This window comes from Cibotium barometz, chromosome 17 (assembly GCF_041138505.1).
Source record: "Cibotium barometz isolate CiBa-2024 chromosome 17, ASM4113850v1, whole genome shotgun sequence".
In the NCBI taxonomy this organism is placed as follows: Eukaryota; Viridiplantae; Streptophyta; class Polypodiopsida; order Cyatheales; family Cibotiaceae; genus Cibotium; species Cibotium barometz.
Window position 1 is genome coordinate 12122534 of NC_141062.1, and position 23824 is coordinate 12146357.

Genomic DNA, 23824 nt, shown 5'->3' on the forward strand with positions numbered 1-23824 from the left:
GGGGAAGCTTGGAGCTCGGCAGGCTGATTGTGGCGAGCTGAGTTAGGGATAGACTAACGGGCGGGCACCCAAGTATGGACGGGCGGGCGCCCAAGTGTGGACGCCCGATGACCGGCCAAGAGCCTATAAAAGGGTGGCCAAGGTTAGTCATTAGTCATATAGAGTCTCGCGTGATTTGTGAGAGCTCTATGGTCTGGAGCTTGGATCTAGTGCAAACGTGCACCTACTTTACGCAGCTGAGATCGGCAGCAATCTCGAGGCCCACGAGGGTAGCTTTGTGGCGGTGTGGGACGTCGCGAGGTAGAGATTGGTCGGTACGTCAACCTAGTTAGCTCAGCTCGTGGCTCGGTGGGGATAGCCAAGACTATGGGCTTGCCCACGGCTATCATGGTTGGGAGGTGAGTCAGGCCTGCACCCCCATGTTGTTTGTTTGTTTGCAGGTTTTGAGTCTTGTACCAGGAGCGTTCCACGAGGAGATCCTTTGGGGGTTTTGACACTCTTTGTCGAGCCATACCGCTTCATGGGTCCCTCGGTCCTGAAACTTCGTGATGAGGAACTGTTGTAGTCTTTGGCATGAGCCATGCTTGAAACGGTGCAGAAGAATCTGTTCTGGAACCATAACTTCTGCCTTATCAACAATATCTGGTTCCTCTTTGTCTTTGACTTCTGAAGGGATAGGACCTGCATATGGCTTTAACCAACTGACGTGAAACACATCGTGCATAGTCCAACTCGGAGGTAGCTTTAACTGCATAGACACCTCATTAATCTTTTTCCTCATGGGAAAAGGTCCGAAGCTCCTGAAAGACAACTTTGGGCATCGCTTGCCCACTTTTTTCAACCTTTGCTTCATAATCTGAAGATAAACCCAATCCCCTTCCGAAAACTTTATATCCCTTCGGTCTTTATTGGCATGTCCAGTGTAGGCCTCTTGCGCTTCAGCCAATCTGTCTTTTACTGACTCTAAAATCTCCTTGTAAGACTCCATCACTCTGTTCGCTTCAGGTACTAAAGACGAGGTCCTGGTCAACAATGACGAGAAAGGTCTTCTAAATGCTGCCTCATATGGAGTCCTGCCAATAGCTGAAGAAAAAGAATCATTCAAAACAGCTTGAACTAAAGGCAAATATGATTCCCACTTACCTTGCTAATCGTGGACATAACACTTCAACACATCAAAGGCCAACTGGTTGTATATCTCTGTCTGGTCGTTTGTCTGTGGGTGGAATGCACTGGAAAAATTCAACTTAGTACCAAAGTTATCAAACAATTCCCTCCAAAAATGACTGGTAAACTTGGCATCTCGGTCTGACACTATGGTCCTAGGAATCTTATGCTGGATTCAGACAATGCCAAGTGCACAGTGGAGTGATCGACAACACCGCTGGAGTCAAATATTCCAGCAATTCGGTGGTATGATTGAGTACCTTCCAGAAAAGACCAATCCAGTGGCCGATGCTTTGAGCAGGAAGGGACAAGTGTCTACAATTCAGACCACTAGACTTGATCTTGTTGATACAGGACTGGATGACATGAAGCACACGTACGCGGATTCCGAGGAATTCGGTACACAGTGGGAACAAGCATTGGATACCAAGGGACTATGCGACTTTCTGATACGTGATGGTTGGCTTTTCTACAAAGGCCGACTATGTGTCATGAAGTCGTTCAAGGCAGCTCTTCTCCATGATGCCCATGACGCCATTACAAGTGGTCATAGGGGCATGAATTCGACTCTGGAGAAATTGGAACGGCAATGCTATTGGCCAAAGATGAGGCGTGATGTGTTTACATATGTACAACGCTGTGACATTTGTCAAAAGGTGAAAGCTCCTCGTGGAAAGAAGATAGGGTTGTTACAGCTCTTGCCAATTCCGGAGGGTCCTTTCCAAGACATTTCCATGGACTTTGTCACGAATCTGCCTCCCAGTCAGAGTAAGCGTAATACGCAGTGCTTAACTATTGTTGATAGATTTAACAAATTTGTTATGCTTATTCCTTGCAGGGCCAATGTGACCGCCGAGGATGTTGCCCAGTTGTTCATTCGGCATTGGTACCCGATTGGCAGACTGAATAGTTTTTCTCGACGGGCAGTAACTTACGAGACATGTAAGGTACTGGATGACCGTTCTGTTGCAATACACCTCCAATTGCGATGTTACTCGCATCGGTGATCACCTGAAATGGGTCGTTCCCACGAGGCAAGTGCTAAACAAGGCGCTTCTGACAAAGCCACCTTGAGGTTCTGGAATGCCTCCAACGCTCGTGGAGTCATTCGAATCTTTTGCCTTCTTGTCTTCACTCCCTTTAGCAGATCGGTGAGATCTGCCAAGAGGTCAGAAAACTTGTCGATGTGGGTGGAGTATGCCTGGCATATATCCACAAAGGATCTAATGTCATAGGCTGTCTGAGGTACTTCCCAGTTGACGATAACCTTGGTTTTCCCAAGGTTCACTGTGAGTCCTCGCTCCGCACAGAAAGTATCCAAAGCCTGTAGATGCCTTTGTAGCCCTGTCCGAGTATCCGACACAAGAATGATATCATCAGCATATAATAGAATGTGTACAGTCATACCTGAGATGTCAATCCCAGAGCCTCCTCCGTGTATGATGTAGGCTGCTACCTCGTCGATGTATAAGCCAAAGAGTGTCGGGGAGAGAGGGCAGCCCTGCTTCACACCAATGGTGCTGGCAATCATATCTGATAGTCCCCCTGGGCATCTAACTCGTCCAAACACTTGCTCATATAATCTGTAAATCCCCACATCATGTCGGGGGGTATGCCCAGTGTCTGTAAGCGGTGGAAGAGGCGCTCTCTCGGGACTGTGTCGAAGGCTTTGCGGAAGTCCACAAAACAGCAATAGAGTCTCTGTCTCCGTGCCCGAGTTTGGTCAATCAGGCATCTCACGGTGAAAATGTGATCAATAGTAGAGAAGGCTCGCCGAAAACCTGCTTGACCAGGGGCACGAAGCCCCTCCCTCTCAGCGTGTGTGCTTAATTCTGCCTCCAGGATAGCCCCATAGAGTTTGGCCAAGGTATGACCAATCATGATAGTCCTGTAATTACCGGGGTCCAACATGTCCCCAGCTTTGTGGATCGGTACAATAGTGTGCATCGTCCACTCAGCCGGGAAACCTTCTACCAGAGCCCTGTTAAAGAGGTAAGCAATAAAAGGAGAGAGTGTGTCAGTTGCATAAATGAAATGCTCACCCTGTAAGCCGGTGTGATCCTCAGCTCTCCCATGTTGGAATCTATGTATAGCTCGAGATACCATATCGGTAGTAAAGAAAACCGATGAGGTCGGTGGAGTCTCGGTGGGGCAAGGGATGAGTGGCTGGTGCGGAACATCATAAAGCCCTTCTACATAACTCTGCCAGCGTTGAGGATCAGTAATCGAGGTGGGGGGGCGTGGCTCTCTGAGTCGTCGCCAAGCAATGGCTGCATCTTTGCTCATGAGCATGTGGTAGATGTCCCAGTATTGAGCCTCCTCATATGTGCGTCGCTTACGGCGTGTAAGAGACCGCATCTGTCTGCTGGCCTGCTGCTGCTGTGTTATTTCCCCTTTCCCTATCTGGGCTCGGAGATGTCGATGAAGCTCTCTGCACTCATTATCTTACCATCTATTCTGGGGCATGTCCCCGGATCTAGGTGGCTTCCCTGTCTGGAGATGGTGTGGAAAGCTGTGGCTAGCTGCTGTGTGCAGTATGTGTGAAAGCTGGGCCGTCAGTACATTGATGGGTACTGTAGGGTCCATACCAAAGAGGCCATCATGTACTTTTGAATCATAAACGTCTGCAAGCTCCCGGGTAAAGTGGAAGATGGTACGAGATGCTTGAGAGGTCGGGGGTGGTAGATCAAGAGAGCTCCTAAGAGAAAAAGCCAAATAAGTATGGTCCGCACCAATGGGGCATGTAGGGATAGTGAAAGAGTCTATCAGGTCTGTGCTCTCCCACGAGCCCAATATGTAGTCCACAGTGCTGCTGCCTCCTGATGATGGGAAACATGTGAGTCTTCCCGATTCTGGCCATTGTGACATCCCGTTATAAATAACGAGATGGTGTCTAGCTCCCAAGTCCAGAAGGTGTTGCCCATAACCTGTGCTGTCTGGCCCACTATTCTCTGACATCCTCATGGTCCCTGCATCTACATCGTCTAGTGCCTGTAGGATGAGGGTAGCATACGATAGTAGAGAGTAGGGCCTTGTGTGAGAGGCTTGGAAGTTGGAAGTTACTAAGTTAGAAGAAGCTTGAAGGAGAGAGACTAGAGAGAGAGAGTTGCTTGAACTTTGAAAACTTCAAGGGATGTGTGTGTGCTTGTAGCCTTGTAGCCTTGCTCTTATATAGATATTAGATAGGCAAGAGAGAGAGGCAAGGGCAAGAGAGAGAGAGAGAGGCAAGGGCCAAGGCCCAAGGCCCCAAGGCTCAAGCCTAAAGGCCAAACCTCAAGGCAAGAGAGAGGCAAGGGCCAAGGCCCAAGGCCCACGCCTCAAGGCCCAAGCCTCAAAGGCTCAAGGCCTCCCCAAACGGCCAAGCCAAACGGCTAGAAACATCCAAGGCAAACGGCTAGAAATGGCCTCGCAAACGGCTAGAAACGGGCAAAAGAAACCAGTATGACTGCGTAGAATGGCTCCCTGCCGTCCCCCACAGCCGTCCCCATTCCTATTGCCGTCCCCTTCACCGTCCCTTGTGAGGGACGCCTCCAAGGGGACGTCCGACCATCCCCTGCCGTCCCCGTTCGTGAACCGTTCCGACTCGACGTCCTTCCGTTCCAACAGTCCGTCCCTTCCGTCCCCTGTGACTATGGAGGCTATGTAGCTTCCGTCAAGTTAAGCAGAAGGGGATGTCACGTGCATCCCGCACTTGGATGCCACGTAGACATTTCTGTACACAAGGTGCAAGACCTGGGATGGTGAACCGGTCCCATGTGAGCCCAGTCCGGGACGAGTCAACCAGGGATCCATCTCAGTTGTCTGAGGTCAGGTGTGCATTGTCCTGCACATGAGTCCAAGGTCAGGTGTGCACTGTGAGTCTCCCTCTGGAATGATGTCAGTGATTTTGTGTATCTGGTATGGTACTAGATGCCAGATCATTGAGTAGTTAGTTAGGGTTTGCTTTTAGAATAAGGGGCCAGCCCATAGGGCTACCCCAAGTCGTAGTGTGGGCATGGGGATGGTGTGAAACCACCCCCATGAGGGCCACGAAGGCCCTGGCTGTACCCACCAGCCATGGGTAGGCCATGGGGGGCTGTAGGACAGCCCCAGGGGCAGGCCAGGGGTAGCCGACTGGTTATCCAGCCCTAGGAGAGGTGTAGGGCAAGTATGAAGCAGCCCATACAGGCTGCCCAGCCTCCAGAACAGGGGGTATTCAGTACCCAGCCTCCCAGGCAGCAGGCGCCTAAGTGCCCAGCCATGTTTCCCATGCGCATAAGTGCCCAGCCATGCAGTAAAGTGATGCGCAGCATTTAAAGGATTATTTGCTGTATTTTCTCAGTCGTGGGACATTTATTGGCTGGCCGACTGCAGTAGTACTGGCCGACTACTCATACTGGAGTAGTATAAATAGAGAGCCCACAATCCCATTCATTCATCTCATTTTCTCACCGAGAGCTCAAGCATAAGAGGCTAGACAAGCCAAGAGGGTGCTAAGCAAAGGGGTGAAGGATTTCAGGTCAAGGGCAGGGAATTCCCAGCCAAGAAAGGTCCAAGATTTCTGTATTTTCTTTCAGATTTACATCATTCTAATAAAGCAAATACACCATCCATGGTGGGGGCCCTACAGAGGGTATTTGGGACCCAATACTATGTCCTCTCCATCTCTCTCTCCCTCTCTCTATTTTCTACACATCTCCTTTCAGTTTGTGCGTTAATTTCTGTCGCGAAAAGAGTGTTGATTTCTGAGTATTGAAGTTACCGATTCTTCTCCAAAGCTTCCGCATGTTACATTCTTGCTGGAGATTTGCGTTTGGAGTATTGTCCTTCAGCAGAGAATGTAGCTATTTTTCCCATTTTGGGTACCTATTTTCCCAATCGGACAGCAGATCCATGTCCAATCGGCCAGGTTCTCATGTCCAGTCGGCCAGCCTCTCTTACCTATAAATAGGTGGGCTAGCCTCCCACTTTTCTCATAGTCTAGTCTTTCTTTTTGCTCCCTCACTTATGTGACTCTTCCTATCTCTTGCTTGGGACTGTATCACTTCAGTATATTCAGCATAGTTGCTTCATATTCAGCATAGTTGCTTCATATCTTCATAACAAATGTGGAAAAGGAGATGAAGGAATGGAAGGCGGAGATGGAGGGATGGTGGAAGGAGAAAGCCAACTTTCTCCAAATGGTATTCAATGAGGGTAAGCGGTGGAAAGAGGAGAAGGAGGACCTCATAGCAGAAGTCAACACGCTCAAAGGCGTAATTTCAGCTCTTCAGAGGGAGCTTGCAGAGGCTAAGGCAAATGGTGGACTTGAAGAAGGTGAAATTCAGCCATCCATGATAGAAGAGCTCAAGGTTATCAAGGAACAAGTACGGGCAATTAAGGAAGAAGAGAAGCAACACGAAGCAAAGACTTCCTCATGGGTGGAAGTCATCACCAAGACTCAAAGGAAGAAGAATGAAGCGGAGAAGTGGATAGAGGTCGCCAAGAAGGGTAAAGGTAAGGAGATAACAACCCCTACACCTACAATCATTAACATGACTTTGGAAGAGGAACAACGAAGACGCACACGTGCTTTGCATGTGAGGATTACCGGCCTTAAAGACGGGGATAAAGTTGAAGAGGAGGTGAAAGAGCTTATGGTGTTGATGGGGATTGACAGTCCGGCACACGCAAAAGCTTGGAGAGTGGGCAAAAAAAGCGGAGGCAACGGGGAAACATCAAAGGAAAGAGCTCTCATACTTCGCTTCCCCTCTATTGAGGCGAGGAAGGAGTTCTTGAAGAGGCGACCCACTTTAAAGAATACAGGCATTTTTCTTGGTGACGATCTTACTCTTTCACAGCTTGCACATATGAAGCAAGTCATGCCAGAGATTAGGGCGGCAAGAGAAAAGAGAAAGATAGCATTTTATAGAGAAGGGAGGGTGGTCATCGTGGAGCGACGCTCTACATGACGGTGCGAGACCTATGGGACCAAATTAAAGATGGCAGCCTGAAACTGCAATGGATCCCTCAGACTTGATGTAGGTGCCTTTGAGGACAGCTTTAGAGATAGAGATATAGTCTTCTACTCGGAGACTCACCAGGCCCCTGGTCACATGATGCCACAGGTGACAGGATACAGATGGGAGACAGCTTGCAGAGTAGGGACGAGATCGGTACACAGTAGTAGAGGATCAAGGGGGGGTGGCAATTCTTTTCAGGGAGGAGCTGCAACCGCTTCTACACATCGTTCGGAGAGATGATCAGGCCAAATATATGTGGGTGAGACTGAGGGCCGACACAGGCTGTATATTGCCATATGCTATTTTGCTCCTAGTACATCGACATATGCAGCACCTAGAGGGCAGTCTCCTTTCTTTGTGCTAGATGATGACATATGGGAGTTCTCTAGGGATGGCTGGATTTACTTGCTTTCCACATAGACATGGTGCTAACACAGTGGATTATGTTATGGCTATGCCGAGCTTTGTTTCATGCATTGAAGACTTCACATTTGGATCTCGGCCCATTGGGGTAGTAGTGGATCATGCATTGTTGACATTGACCATCTCTTTTCACTTTACCACAGCTCAGAGGACACGAGGGGCAGATCACACTCGATATACTTTTACTTCAGAGACTGATGCTGTCTACAGAGATGGGATTTATAGACGTCTATACACAAAGGAGCCAGGGAGACCTTTGGAGGAGCTGACCCATATACTGACAGAGACTTTACAGGATGCAGCGAGAGAGGCATATCCACATACTCAGCCTGGACAGAGACAGCGTTCTGGGTGTATGACCCAAAACAGCTGGTATGATGAGGAGTGCAGAGAGACAAGAGCCCGACTACAGCGGGAGGTTGCTTTGGGAGTCACTACTCACCGACAGTCACGTATTGCCTTCCGGCGCCTTGTGCGAAGGAAGAAGCAGGCCTTCCTTGCTCAGCTAGAGCAGGAATTATACCAGCTGTTCTTGAGCCAGGATTCGAGGGAGGCTTGGCGTTTGTTTCATGAGTCCTCCCCTACTTTGGCCATCACTTCTACAGAGGTCTGGGGTAGTTATGCAGCATCTCTATATACAGTTCCTGGCCAGACGCCTTTTCCTGACCCGCCAGCACCATGCCCACAGACATGTACTTTCTTTACCCCAGAGATGGTAAGGAAGGCCATTGATTAGATGAAGACTGGGAGAGCATATGATCATGATGGATTGGTCGTTGAGCACTTTATTCATGCGAGAGACATGCTGGCAAAGCTTCTAGTAGTGATGTTCAATCGTGCTATGTGTGAAGGCTTACCAGACTTGGAGTATGTCCACCATCGTGCCTATCTTCAAGTCAGGGGACCCTATGGAGCCAGGGAATTATCGCACTATTATGATTGGTCACACACTAGCACGATTGTATGCATCCATTCTTGAGCAGCAGTTGAGTAGATGGGCAGAGAGAGAGGGCATTCGAGCAGAGGGATAGGCAGGGTTCAGGAGAGGTTTCTCTACTCTTGACCACATCTTGACTCTGCGGGCCATTATTGAGGAGGGCAGGTCGCATGGGCGACGGATTTATTGTAGCTTTGTGGACTTCCGCAAAGCATTTGATACAGTGCCCAGAGCCAGATTGATGAGGCGATTTACAGGAGATGGGGGTACCCACAGAGCTCATATGGGGGATTATGGCTTTATATAGATCAGTTGCAGGACAGGTATAGGAGTGAAGCAAGGTTGTCCGTTATCTCCTTCATTGTTTGGTATGTATGTGGATGAGGCTTCTGACTACATTGAGAGATTGGGGGACAGAGGAGCCCAGCTAGCAGGTACATGGATCCCACTATTGTTATATGCTGATGATATTGTGTTGATCTCTGACTCCCTTGAGGGTATGCAGCGTCATCTAGATGCTTTACATGAGTTTGCACATGATAGTGGATTGTCTGTCAACCTTGGCAAAACCAAGGTTATGGTGTTTAACACCACGCCACAGTGGGTTAGGCAATCAGCTCCCACATTTACATATGGGCAGGAGATTGTGGAGTATACAGATGCATATACATATCTTGGGGTAGTATTCAGTGGGCCAGTGTTTTCGATGAGGAGAGCAGCAGAGACGAGATTGACTAGAGCACATGCAGCCCTGGGTGGTTTGGAGAGGATGTGTTCGCAAGTTCAGTTTCAGGAACCTCGAGCGAAACTTTGGCTTTTTGACACTCTAGTGACATCAGCTATGCTTTATGGAGTGCAGATGTGGGGACCTTCAGTGGGCCATCACAGCGCAGGCGGGTGGAGAGGTATGGAGAGGCCTTCGGTATCTATGATTGCTAGGATTATTAGAGCCAAGGCCGTGGTACCTCATGAGATTATTCGAGCAGAGCTCGCGGCTGCCCCTTTGGTGATTGAGACTCTTACGAGATCAGTCTCCTACATACATGGCTTGTGGGATCTCCCCCGAGACAAATATGCACGCCTCGCCCTTGAGTCCTCCCGATAGTTAGCTTTACAGGGAGACACGGCTTGTTGGTATGGACAGATGACATCTTGGTTCCAGGCACATGGTTTTAGCATGGACAGATTGCCTCCCTTCCAGTATTCTCTGGAGGCACCCTCTCTCACTCTCACACGGACAGAGATTACCAGACTCATCCGTCGGGATTTAGTTCAGCTGGACATTAGGAGGACATGGATACAGCCGACTGAGGAGCTGGGCATGAAGATGGCTTTCTACAGAGAGCATTTTCTTCAGCTCACAGCAGATGGCTTTGTGATCAGACCCAGTTACATGGATGTACACTTGTCTCATGCGATACGATGTGCTATTGGTCAGATTCACACATCCTCACACCAGCTTGAGATTGAGATTGGCCGATATAGAGGTATAGCAATTGAGGCCAGGATATGTCGAGTATGCCATGGGGAGCCAGAGACAAAGCTGCATTATATATGCCATTGTACTGCATACTATGAGATACGTGGTCGTTTCCACTGTTTATTCAGAGAGGGTTTTGGACCACTTTCCAGAGTCATGGGATACCAGGACCAGAGGTGTTTGGGATTGTTCTTGCTTGAGCTGCGGAGATATAGAGATAGCCTGCTTAGGCGCACAGAGAGCCAGACTCAGAGGCACATTACAGACTTCTTTAGTCCAGCCATCACTGCCCCAGATGGACCACAGCAGCAGCAGGACATGGATACCGCCCACACCAGCGGTACACTGATTGATCGTGCGATTGAGCTTGGGTGGTCCAGACGCCCACGACTACGGAGGAGGGCATCCCAGCATAGACGGAGGTTGCAGCGGCGGATTCGGATTATTCTTGCGAGACATGCGGGACACCTAGTCAGGGTGCAGACCACAGATGATATTGAGGAGATCCGCCAGCATCGGATGCGGCACATATTATGAGATGGGGGCACCTCCATAGTGTGCCCCCCGTCCCACATGATATTGTATCCCCTCACTGTACTCCACTCACCTCCATAGCGTACCCCCCCCCCTCACAATATTCACACCCTATAAGGGTTTCTGTTTACCTTCCAGTTCCAGTTTCATTTTCTAGGTGCCAGTAGTATCATCTTTATTTTTCATTTTCTGGTTTTTTATCCAGACATTGTATCAGATCCACCATGATGTAACTTTTTGGTCTCATAGGTCATTATGGCCTTTCGAAGACGTTAATATAGCATTTCATTTCTCTCTCTCGCTTGCACTCTCTGCTCAGCACACTCTAGTGCTTGTTTGCTTCCGCTCTGTGCACTCATTCAAAAAGGACACACTTCTCAGGAGTGTCCTAAGAAGACTACCGCTCCAAAGACCACCGCCTCAACCTCCACGTCTTCAGTGGTGACCCCAGCTCCCACGCAAACCCCAGTGGCTTCCCCCAGTTCTTCGGATCCCAATGCTTCGGTTGGAGCAATCATTAGCCAGGAGCTAGAAGATAAGCAAAAGGACGCCCATGACCAGGAGTATGAGCACAAGGACTAACTCAAGACCTTTGGCTACATAGGTGACCAGAGAGGAGTCATCTTGTTTGACAACGGCAGCACGGAGGACGTGGTCATGGAACAGGCCGCTCAGCGTGCCCGTTTCGTCCTGACTTCGGTGGACAAGCAAGTTAAGGATTTTAGCACAGGCATGACGACAAGCGTCAAGTATGAAGCTCTAGATGCTAAGTTAGTTATTCAAGGCATAGTTTGTGCGTGATTTTATGGTTGCCCCTCTTGTAGGAGCGGCAGACATAATCTTGGGGGCATTCAGTGGTTTCACAAGTTCCTTCTTCCTGATGTTAAATGGGACAAGCACACTTTCCCAATTAGTCGGAATGTGTCCAACGCCCCAATTACCATTGAGTGTGAGCCAGGAATCCCGAACTTTCCGCTCATAAGCCACTTGCAAACGAGCAATCAGGAAAGGCACACACTGTGCGATGATTTACATCCAGACTGCCCAAACGGTGGCCAGTGCTTCCGAGAAGTATTTGACTCTCCATGAAAAGTTCCAGAAGATTTTTCTTCGGGACAATCTCCCTCCCCACCTTCCCCCGTCCAAACCAAAGGACCACAAGATCGACCTCCTCCCAGGCTCGGAACCCCCGAGCAAGTTTCTATATCGCCTTCCCAAGGCAATGGATTCGGAGTTGGCGGGATTTGGACCGCCAACTCCAAAAATTGTTGCAATCTGGCTTCATCCGCCCCAACATGTCGCCATTTGCAGCACCGATCCTGTTTGTCAAGAAGAAAGATGGGTCTTCTCATTTGTGTGTCGATTATCGTGCACTCAATAAGCTGACTATCAAAAGTAGATTCCCGATGCATCGAATAGATTATATTCTCGAGAGGCTGAATGGTGAGGATTGAAGAGTGTCGATTTGAAGAGTGGATACCACCAGGTGAGGATTGTTAAGGGAGACATCCCCAAGATAGATTTCCGAATGGAACGGACCCACTATGAATTTGTGGTCATGTCTTTTGGCTTGACGAACGCCCCAACCACATTCAACCGCATGATGATGCAAGTGTTCCGGGAATTGCTTGAAAAGTGTGTGTTCATATTTCTGGACGACATACTGGTATTTTCAGCTACAATTGAGTAGCATGACATTGATGTGGAGAAAGTCTTGAAGTTGTTGGAAAGCAACGAGCTCTACGTCAATGAGAAGAAGTCAGAATTTTATTTGTTCGAGGTTCATTACCTTGGATAGCATTCGACTTGACCCAGCCAAGGTGGCAGAGATTGTCAATTACCACAGACTGCTTATGACATCAGATCCTTTGTGGGTATAATATATATGCCAAGCATACTCCACCAACATAGACAAGTTTTCTAACCTCTCGGCGGATCTCACTAATCTACTAAAGGGAGTCAAGACTAAAAGGCAGTGGATTCGAATGACTCCACGTTGAAGGAATTCAAGAACCTCAAGGTGGCTTTGTCAGAAGCGCCTTGTCTAGCACTTGCCTCGTGGGACGAGACGTTCCAAGTGATCACCGATGCGAGTAACATTGCGATTGGAGGTGTATTACAACAGAAGGGCCATCCAGTAGCTTACATGTCTCGTAAGTTATTGCCCGTGGAAAAGAATTACTCGGTCTACGATCGAGAACTCCTCGCAATTATTCAAGCCTTGAAACATTGGAAACATTTTCTTTATGGCCGTAACTTTGAGGTTCGCATTGACCATCAGGCATTACGCTAGATTCAGACAATGCTAAGTGCACAATGGAGTGACCGACAACACCGCTGGAGCTAGATATTCCAACAATTTGATGGAATGATTGAGTACCTTCCAAGAAAGGTCAATCCAGCGGCCAATGCTTTGATCCGGAAGGGACGGGTGACTTTGATTCAGACCACTAGACTCGACCTTGTTGATACGGGACTAGACAACATGAAGCACACGTACGCGGATTCCAATGAATTCAGTACATAGTGGGAACATGCATTGGATGCCACAAGACCATGCCACTTTTTGATACGTGATGGTAGGCTTTTCTACAAAGACCGACTGTGTGTCATGAAGTCGTTCAAGGCAGCTCTCTTCCATGACACCCATGACACCATTATTGGTGGTCATAGGGGCATGAATTCGACTTTGGAGAAGTTAGAACCGCAATATTATTGGCCAAAGATGAGGCGAGATGTGTTTTCATATGTACAACACTATGATATTTGTCAAAAGGTGAAAGCTCCTCGTGGGAAGAAGATAGGGTTGTTACAGTCCTTGCCAATTCCTGAGGGACCTTTCCAAGATATATCGATGGATTTTGTCACGAATCTGCCTCCCAGTCCGGGTAAGCGTAATACTCAGTGCTTGACTATAGTTGATAGATTTAGCAAATTTGTTATACTTATTCCATGCAGGGCCAATGTGACCGCCGAAGATGTTGCCCATTTGTTCATTCGGCATTGGTACCCGATCGGCGGGATCCCTAGGACCATAGTGTCAGACCGAGATGCCAAGTTTACTAGTCATTTTTGGAGGGCATTGTTTGATAACTTTGGTAATCCATGATGCTTGAAGATTTGCTGAATAAACAATCTTGCCATATGATCAACGCGGATGGTCTTCTTCATTGGAATGAAGTGGGATTGCTTATTGAACCTGTCAATAATAGTCCATATTCCATCATTCCCAAATCCTGACTTTGGCAACCCAAAGATGAAGTCCATAGCAATACTTTCCCATGGAATATTGGGAATTGACAAAGGTTGTAACAATCTTGCAGGTTTTTGTTGATCAAACTTGACCTTCTGACAAACCAAACATTCTCAAACATATTGCTCAATATTCCTTCTCATGCTAGGCCAAAAGAAATAACTTTCCAAGAGCTGAGTTGTTGTCATGATACCTCTATGTCCCATATAAGGTGGGGCATGGCATTCTTTCATTACTTTTGATCTCAATTCCTTGGTCACACATAAACGGGTTTACATCATAAGAAACTCACCAAGTCTCCATTCTGCAATCTGTCCCAAATGTCCTTGAAATCTTCATCTGTAGCATAAAGATCTTTCATCATAGTAAAGTCCAAATGATATCCCATGGAAACTACATGGGTCATGGGTCTTTGAGATAGAGCGTCTGCTTTGTTGTCTTTCCCATGAGTATGCATCATCTGAAAATGAAATTGGGCCAAATAGCTAGCCCATCTTATATGCTTTTCTAATGTCTTAGGTTGAGACATGAAATACCTAAGACTTTCATGATCTATCTTGATAACAAACTCAACACCCATAAGATAGTGCTTCCAAATCTTCAAGGCATGAATAAAGCCATCAATTCTTTCTCATATGTGCGTGAGGTCTTTTCGGCTCCTTGAAGTCTTCGACTCTCATAGGCCACGGCATAGCCCTCTTGGTTCAAGACTGCTCCAATGCAATCTCCTGAAGCATCACACTCTAGCATGAATGGCTTCGACAAATCTAGAATAATCAATACCGGTCCTTTGATAGCATAAAACTTTAGTGTTTCAAAGCATTCTTTTTCAGCTTTGGTCCACTGAAATCCCACGGCTTTCTTTGTCAAATCATGTAGTGGACCTGCTACCACAACAAACCACTTGATGAACTTCCTGTAATAAGAGCAAGTGTATGTTAAAGAAGGTAAATGTTTCCAATGTGGACAGAAAGGACACATGGCTGTAAAATGTGCTGATAAACCAAACCAAGAAGCCAAACCGCCCCAGAGTAATGCATTACCTAAAGAACTTCAACATCAAGATGATACTCCACCAAAGAAGAGGCAACTCTTCAAAGCTTGGGGCAAAGTGGCAAACCAATTTGTACTTATCCACTTCGATAGTGGTGCTACCCACCACTACATCCATCCACGAGTGGTTGAAGCCATGAGCCTCCCTCCGGATAGGTTCAGAACTCCTATTACAGCAGGTGCCACTTTTGAAGGAATGTCAGTCGAGGTGACTCCTATTTTGGGAAAGCTCCGCTTACAAATTGGAGACTATGTGGATCATGAGAACTTTGTTGTTGGTAAAGTTGGACATTGTGATGTAATTTTGGATATGTCCTGGCATAAGAAGACAGATCCGACCATTGATTGGGTTGGAAATAAGATTAGGTTTCCTTTTAAAGGCAAGAATGTAACTTTTGCTGTAGAAGTTGAGGGGAATTCCATTCCACTCATCGGTCATGTACAAGTTCCTAAAGCAATAAAGCAATCTATTTCCTCGTACTTGATATATGTAAGAGATCCAAAGAAATCTGAGGGTGATGAGTCACTCTCAACTCTTGATCATGAAAGGAAATATTTCCTAAAGAAGTATGAGGATTGTTTTGCAGATACTCTTCCAGGAGAGCTACCTCCAAAGAGACCGAAAGATCATAAGATTGACATCATGCCAGGAAGTTCACCTCCCAATAGACCTCCTTATCGAGTGAGTCAAGCTTAACAAGAGGAGATTATGAAACAAGTGACAGAGCTTTTGGAAAAGGGTTTGATTCGACCTAGCTCATCACCTTTTTGCTCCCTCAAGATCACTCTAAAGAACAAATTTCCTATTCCTAGGATTGATGATATCCTGGATAGATTGGATGAAGCCACTATTTTCAGCAGGATTGACTTGAAGAGTGGATACCATCAAGTCACGATTGTTCCAGAGGACATTCACAAGACCACATTCAGGACTACTTTTGGACTCTCTGAGTATTTGGTGATGCCTTTTGGTCTTACCAATGTCCCAGCTACCTTCAACCGAACGATGGAAAGAATATTTCGAACACATAGAAAGTTTGCAGCTACTTTCTTTGATGACATTATTGTGCATTCAAAGAACGAAGAAGAGCATCTTGGATATGGTATTTCAAGAATTACGGAAGCACAAGTTGTATGTGAATGTCAAGAAGAGAGAGTTCTTTTTGTCAGAGATTCACTACTTGGACCATATAGTGTCCAAGGAAGGGATCAGAATGGACCCAGAAAGGATCAAGGCTATTATGGAATGGCCAGAGTTGACTAGTGTGCATGCAGTTCGAAGTTTCCTTGGCTTATCAAGTTGCTTGCAAGATAGCTTCTTTTGGTACAATGGGGGTTTATCCTCATTTTTGTTCTTCTTTTCTTGTGGCTCGTTCCTTACTTGAGATCCCCCTTTGAACTTCTTCTTTTGGGACGAGTCTCGATTCTCATTCTTTGATTTGCCCACCTTCCAAGGCATATATAGAGCTTCGGCTTGCAAGGCTTTGTCTTGGGCTTCTTCCGAGGTTTTAGGTCCCATCATATAGACTGCTTGATAAAGCTTTGGTTGCAATCCATTGACAAAAGTTCACATTTCCATCAATGGTGGGATAGGAGTACATGAGGTAAACTTCAATGAGACTGCTGAAAAGTTATTAAGATATGTTGCCACACTTTCTCCCGCTTTTTGCTTTACCTCATCCCATTCCTTCTGTACATCTACCTCGAAGGTAGCAGGAAGGAACTTCTTGTTGAATCAGCCCACGAGGTAGGCTTGGTTCCTTCTTGGACCACTTTTAGCCACCAATTCAAGGCGACATCTTTTAAATGCATACGGACTATGAGGAGTTTGCACTTTTCGGAGAAGTCCTCTCCTCCAAAGGCGGCGTCAAACTGTTTGATGAAGGATAGAGCTTTCATGGATCGGGTGGCTTTAGGTTCTTCTCTAAAGGTAACCCCTTCACCTCGTAAGTATGCATTAGCGGCTTCCACACCTTCGGCTTCGGTGGTCTGGTCTTTGATAAAGTCTTCGAACATCTTGAGCTCTTCTGTAGTCTTGTTCCTTCTTGGCTCTCCGAGCTAGGAACTCTTCTTCTTGAAGATACTTCTCGAAATTTTGAAAGTCTCGATATTCAGCTAATGTCATGATTGCGGTCTCATGAGAGACAGATGATCTCTTTTGGATGCTCTCGGTTGTCTTCATAGTTGTTCCCTTCTTGAGGAACTTGGTCTCCCTCAACTCTCGACATGGTTTTGTCACCCCAGAAAAGATTTCTTCAAGAGAAATCTTGCTTTGATACCACTGTAAGCCCAATAGAGCGCGTAGTGACAGCTGCAACCGCATGTACAAGAGATAAAGATCGAGTGAGAGAAGGGGGGGAGAGAGATGGGAATACACCACGCTGAGCGGGGAAGGGGCCCCGCCCCCTCTTCAGGAATTTATTCCGGAACAATCAACGGGCTTTTCCAAGCCAAGACCAATACACAAATGAATACAATATCAAACAGAAGTGTCAATGTCGAGATTGGGCTGAGTCAATGTCGAGGCACAAGATAACTGATGCCAAGCTTACCACGAGGATGACCCACAAGAGACTTACTCCGGGCTAATACCAATATCCACAAGGCTCTTTGTTCTCAATCTGGACAAAAACAATCCCAAGGGTGCTTACACCAAAATAATGAGTATATCTCTTCACAAGGTAATCCCCTTCTGTGTAGAGGTTTAGGGAAACTGGTGACTACAAAACTTCTGAAGACAATAGATCGGCGCTCATACAGTGGCGGTAGGGTGGCGCAGAGCTCCTCCTCTCTGGCAGAGGTGGCGCAACTCCCTGAGTGGAGTATAGGCAGCAGTCAGTGTGTGCAGGTGGCGACTGGATTCAACAGCCAAGGTGACTGCAGCAAACAATGTGGCAGCGCAACCAGGCAGGAGCGGCGTAGTCTGTAGACAAAAGTGGCGACGCTAGCGTTAGGAGGCGCTGCTGGCGGCTACAAGTGCAAGCGGAGGCGCTGCTGGACAGGCGCACAAAATAGTGGCACAATAACTGGCGGGCGGCGACAGCAGCAAAGTTCACCAAGCAGAGGCGATGCAAGGGCAGCAAAGCGCCAACTGAGGATGGCGCTACAGCGGCGGAGCGCCGACTAAGGAGGGCGCTGCAGGGGTGTCGTCAAGGTGGTTGCCAATGAAGATGGTGGAGTTAGACGGCCAAAAAGAGAAGGTGATGATGACAATGATTCTGTCAGAATGCACAACGAAAATGAAGACAGCTGCTGTAGAGAGCAATACACGGATGCAAGAGAGAGAAGCTAGTGTAACTCTCCTATATATACACCAATAAATCTCGGAATACAGAATGACCTCCCAAGTGTTATTCTTCTCAATGGCATCCAGTTTCACCTGCATGGCTTTCCTCCAAGTATCCTGTGCAAGGGCTTCCTTGACGAAAGTGGACTCTTTGTCCCGCATGATACGAGACATCAAAGCATAGTTTACCTGTAAAAGCTCCGCTGAATGACTTTTATCACGAACTCTGTGCGATCTTCGAGGTCTGTCCTCTGTGGTCCATTCCAAGGGAAGCTCCGTGACACCTGACTCCCGAAGGGTGTCTACCAACCACCTGGGTACTCAAACAGAACGCAGAGCCTCCTTGTGCTGCGGGGGCTCATCTCCAGCTGCGGGCTCAACCTTCTCAAATGACTGAGGCTGTCCAGCTGGAACAATCGACTGGGAATCATCATCAGAATCTTTTGGGTCTCCAAGAAGTAGCAACTCATCACCAGTGGAAACCGGAACATATTGACCACATCCCTACTGACAACAACCTCGTTCCTCTCTAGATCATACAACCTGTATCCCTTAGAAAGAGAGTTATATCCCACAAAGACAAGCTTTTGGGACTTTGAGTCGAGCTTCCCCCTCTGCTTCTTCGGAATGTGAACATATGTATCGCTCCCAAACACACGGAAATGGGAGACATCAGGTTTCCTGCCAAAATATGCCTCAGAGGGAGTCGTTCGGTACTAAAGTCGTCGGAGAACGGTTGAGGATATGGACAGCCGTAGCCACAGCCTCTCCCCAAAGTGGACGAGAAAGATCACGATGCTCCAACATCGTCCTCGCCATTTCCGCTCAACTACTCCATTCTCTGACGGCGAACCTGTATTGGCCAACTCCTGCTTGATGCCATGTTCTGCACAAAATCTCACGAAAGCATTGGAAGAAAATTCTCCTCCTTTGTCAACTTGAAGAGTCTTAATCTGCAAACCAAATTCTTTCTCCACCATCACATGCCACTTCTTGAACCGAGCAAAAGCTTGGTCCTTCTGTGAAAGGAAATAAACCCATGTGAATCTGGAACAATCATCAAGCAGCAGCATAAAGTACAAAGAACGTCCCAAGGATGCTTCCCCCCTCTGCCATCGGGAATGATCTCCATCCGACCCTCATTATGAATCAGTGTGGTGGGATTGTCGCCAATGAAAATGCAACCTGACTGCCGTTTTAGATCCTGAAAGAAGTCACGGGAAGGACTCATGTGCCTGGAAGCACCACTATCAAGAATCCATTCCCGAGTATCCTTTGCGGTGAAGCCAACTACCTCCTCGAAGAAGAAGAAGATGAAGCATCCGTGTCCAATATCTCCATGGACACAAAGGCTGGAATCTTTGCAGCTGAAGCTGAAGAATCAGCACTCTTCCCAGTCTGCTTGGGACACGTCCTCCAATAGTGGTCTTTCTTGCCACAATCATTACAGGTCCTCTCGGCCTTCAGTTTCTCTGGGTCTGAATCGGGCTTCTTCTCAAAAGACTTCTCCGATGAAGCCTTCCCTTTACCCTTGTTGTTATTATAGCCCTTTGACCGTTGGCCAGTTAAGGCCTCAGGACGGAGAGAACCTCCGTCCTGTGGAGGGTTTGTGGATCGCTCTTCTTGGTCCAAGACCATAGGCACAAGCTCCTCCCATGTAATGGTGTTGAGCTTGCCATTGGTGATCAACAAAGAGTAAAAGACTGAGTACTGAGAGGGCAAATGTAGCAGCAACGTTATGGCCATATCCTCTAACGATATCTCTTTCCCTGCTTGGAGAACTTCCTGCTGAAGAGCCTGTAGCTTGTTGATGTGCTCCCGATCGTCGATGACTTTGCAAGATTCATCACCCGCATCTGAACTTCCAAGGAGATTCTCTTCATGGGTGATACCCGGTTGTAGAGAGAAGCCAAATGTTGCCAAATACCTCTAGCTAGCGTCATATGCTTTATGTGATTGATCACCTATGGTGTGCAATTGAGGAAGATGAAAGAACGGACTCTGGCATTAACACGATCCCATAACTATGCTTGTGCCTCCCGTTCCTTCCGAATAGAGGGTAACTCCCCTTCTTCCATCTCCGGCCGTGGAACCCCAACAACAATGAAATCAGCCAAGTCAAAGGACTCCAAAACAGATTCCATCATTACCTTCCATATGCCATAGTTGTTCCCATCCAACTGGTGGAACATGGGGGGTGTCGGGATCTTCACGTGCTTCACAGCCATCTCAAGCAAATCTGCCATCTCAAGAGTTCACAAGGTCTTGTGAAGGGAGGGTGGGTGGGAAAAAAGAAGAAGAAGAGGCTGCAAATAGAATGCAAGGTGGCTATCCAACGATGATGGCCGCCTTCTACCCGATCTCCAAGTTTCGTACAGCCAAAAACGGTCTCCAATCAGCACCTAAATCAGCAAACCCTCGACGTCCCACTGTCTCCAAGCTTCAAGCCACCTTGGGCTCTGATACCATGTGAGAATGCACAGCGGAAATGAAGACAACTGCTATAGAGAGCAATACACAGACGCAAGAGAGAGAAGCTAGTGTAACTCTGCTATATATACACAAATAAATCCCGAAATATAGAATGACAAGTGTGGGTGGCAAGGGGCCATTTTATATGGCCCCACGCTGCTGGTCGGCCAGCACTAAAACAGCCGACAGCAGCCCATATGTCCACGACCAGCACAAAACCTAGTCGGCCAGCACAAGGGCAGTCGGCCAGGGCTAGACAGCAGGTCAGGGGCCAGAATCCAGTCAGCCATCTGATACAACCGACAAGAAGAAGACAATCAAGACCCTTTCATAGGATTCCAAAGGTTTTTCTCGCTCTTCAACAGCCCACGGAGACTGAGTTGATGCTTCCGCATCCATGGCAGTTAAAGCGGGTAAATGACTTGGGATTCAAGTTGTTTCAAGAAATGAGAAGATTGTCCATTCTGTTTTGGCTTGTCTTTGTATTTTCAGCCACCAATGTATGGTGTATTGATTCCTTGGGCCTTGGCTCTTTTGTTGTTCCTTTCATACTCTTAATAGAGGTCCTTTCCATGGGAAAATAATAATAGAAAATAATTGAAGCAACAAACATGCTTTGGTAGTACATGAGTAGCTTACAACCACCTAAGCCACTCCATTGACAACAACAGAAGCCATCTTCTTTCACATAGGCTAGAGAGGAGGTTATCTTCTTCCACATAGGCTAGAGAGGAGGTTATCCTTGCCCCCTAAGATAAGTTTACGTGCTTCACCACTAAATGCAGATGGTAGGACCTTATTTGAACCTTCATAAGAACCATTGCTGACTGGAGCAGCAGCAGGCAGGAAAGCGTTAGCAAGGATAGCCGCAGGCCAAAGGCCCTTCAGATACTGATTGTGCAAGTCACAAACTAGTTGGGGCCATCCGCATTGGGCAAATAGATTAAGCCAGACCATTCACAGTCATTTGGTGCAAAATCACCTATCAGCTAGCCGTTTGAAAAGCCAAGGGTTCATGCAGTCTCAGTGATGCTCATGCAGAGGTCACTCATTACATGAAACCATTCCCACTCCATATGTTTGGTTAATCCACGGTTCATTAGGGTAACATAAACTCAAAAATGAATTTTTCGCATACGTAGTAAGGTAAGAAATACCTGATGATCTAAGATCTTCACCAGCACCAAGAAGAAGTCGTTGTCCACATCCCGTGTATCCTTGCCAAGTATAACAACGTCCTTCTTCATGTGCGAAAGTTTTGGATCGAGCTCTGTGCAATCGTCTACAAACCAGCCGTCCTTCCACAGCTTGATACATTGATCACTCAGCTGAAAGGCTTCAAAATGGACATCAGCACTGCCTTCATCATTAACCTCCAGCTTCACAACTGCCGTAACCCAAGCATTGAAACCGCTCTCAGCATGAAGTTCAGTGGCCTGCCGGATCTCTGTACATGATAGGGTATAGTCTCTCTTGTTCATGCTAATGGTTTGGGTGAAGATAAACCCTACCCTACGCATGCCTAAACCCATGGCAATGGCATCCACCTGTCTCTCCTCTTCAGGGTCCCTCAGGAGGAGGAGGACATCCTCCATGCCCTGCTGCGGGGGCTCATAAATGAACTCCACAGAGACATCGTTCTGCTCATTAACAGTGCCGTACATGATGCCACCTCTCTTGATGGCAAAGGCCAGGCTTTCGTTGACGTAATGCTGGAAGGCGCTGGCGGCGTCGCGATCGAAGGAGACAGAGGCACAGTGGGGCTTCTCCTGGCGCTCAATCCGCATCTGCCTGGCGATGAGATCGTCCATGGTCATCTTCTTGCCGAAGACACCTGCAGGGTTCACAGGGGGGCCAGCAACAGCGCGCTCGCCTTCGTAGAAGAGGAAGATGACGGAGCCGTGGGTCAGGCTCAGCGAGGCCAGCTGCGCCGACGCGTTGGCCAGGTCCTGGAAGGCGGACGAGGCCGAGGCATCCTTGGCCAGAAGCAGGGCCTGGTTCCGCGAGATGATCTGAGCGGCCACAGGGACGCGCAGCTGGGAGGCTATGGCGTCTTGCAGCTGCCCGACCGAGGAGGACGGCTCGATGCTAACCCGCTCCAAGCCATCGCGGCTTCTTATGCGCAGCAGCATATCGAAAGACACAGCGTTACGCCAAGCACGGCATCCTTTATGTTAGATACCTCACGTAACCTTTTCTTCTTGATCACGTAAAGGCTACACTTCAACTGGTACAAGTTGGTGACGCTTAAAGTTTTTGTTTGTTGGCATATGTGTGTGCATACGTAAATGGGCGTATGTGTATGCATGATAATGCATCTATGCATGTCTATATATACAAGTATATGTGAGTGAATGTGTGTTTTTATGTATGGTGTGTATTTGTATATGCATGTGTGTATATAGATGCATATCGGTGTGTGTCTCTCTCAGATGCATTCTCTTTATGTATGTCATGTATATAAACATAACCCTCTCTCACACACATGCACTCTCTCTCTCTTCTCACACCCATCTCGCATATACTCACACATAAAAACCTCTCTCTCTCTCTCTCTCAATAAGTATATATATTTATATTAACAGGGCAAGAGCAGCCATTTACAACAAGTCCTTTTAGACTACTACCGCATCACTTCTATTTCCAGTCTTTATTAAGAAGATCACATATTAGATCCCATCTCTCATCCTCCCATACAAAAGAAGACATCTCCCAAGATATATGGTAACCCAACTACATACAAGCAACCAAGAGAGTGTTAGAAGTGCATCCCTTGCGAGACTGCTCTTCAAAGTAGTCACCTTTAGTCCAAACTTTCACCATCGGTCTCCTACCCAAAGGGTTTTCAATTAAGGCCAGAAAGTATACACTAGTTGCTTCTCCTTTTGGTACCGCCTTCTAGTTTTGGGCCCATACATAGGACATTTGGTCTTCCCATTTTTCCAAGTGTAAACCTACCACATATTAGCAAATGTTAGGGTACCCTAGTATGTGTTAATATCCCATCAACTAAGGTATGTATCAACTAATCCCTGGTTGTAATGCCTAGATTAACTCAACAAACAAATTAGCATTCAACTTATTTATATAAGAAAGATACCCACAATAGTGCACACATTCGAACATCATCTCTAACACATCTAACCCTAGACTAGACCCTTCATTGAATATCAACATATTCTTGGAATTCCAGATCCCCCACAAACAACAATACCTTATAGTACATAATATTAGATCA

The 23824-nt window shown here is 47.3% G+C and overlaps 1 protein-coding gene and 1 pseudogene across 1 annotated transcript in view; both read right to left on the reverse strand.

Annotated features, from left to right (window-relative positions):
* Window positions 1-22792, reverse strand: part of LOC147629683 (NPL4-like protein B) — a 62915-nt gene extending 40123 nt beyond the window's left edge. The window contains exon 1 of the mRNA XM_086811209.1: window positions 21744-22792. Within this exon, the coding sequence (XP_086667335.1) occupies window positions 21744-22718 (975 nt within the window). The 5' untranslated portion in view covers window positions 22719-22792. The remainder of the gene's footprint in view (window positions 1-21743) is intronic.
* On the reverse strand, window positions 1698-4197 carry LOC147629684 (uncharacterized; annotated as a pseudogene).
* Window positions 22793-23824: the final 1032 nt, after the last annotated feature.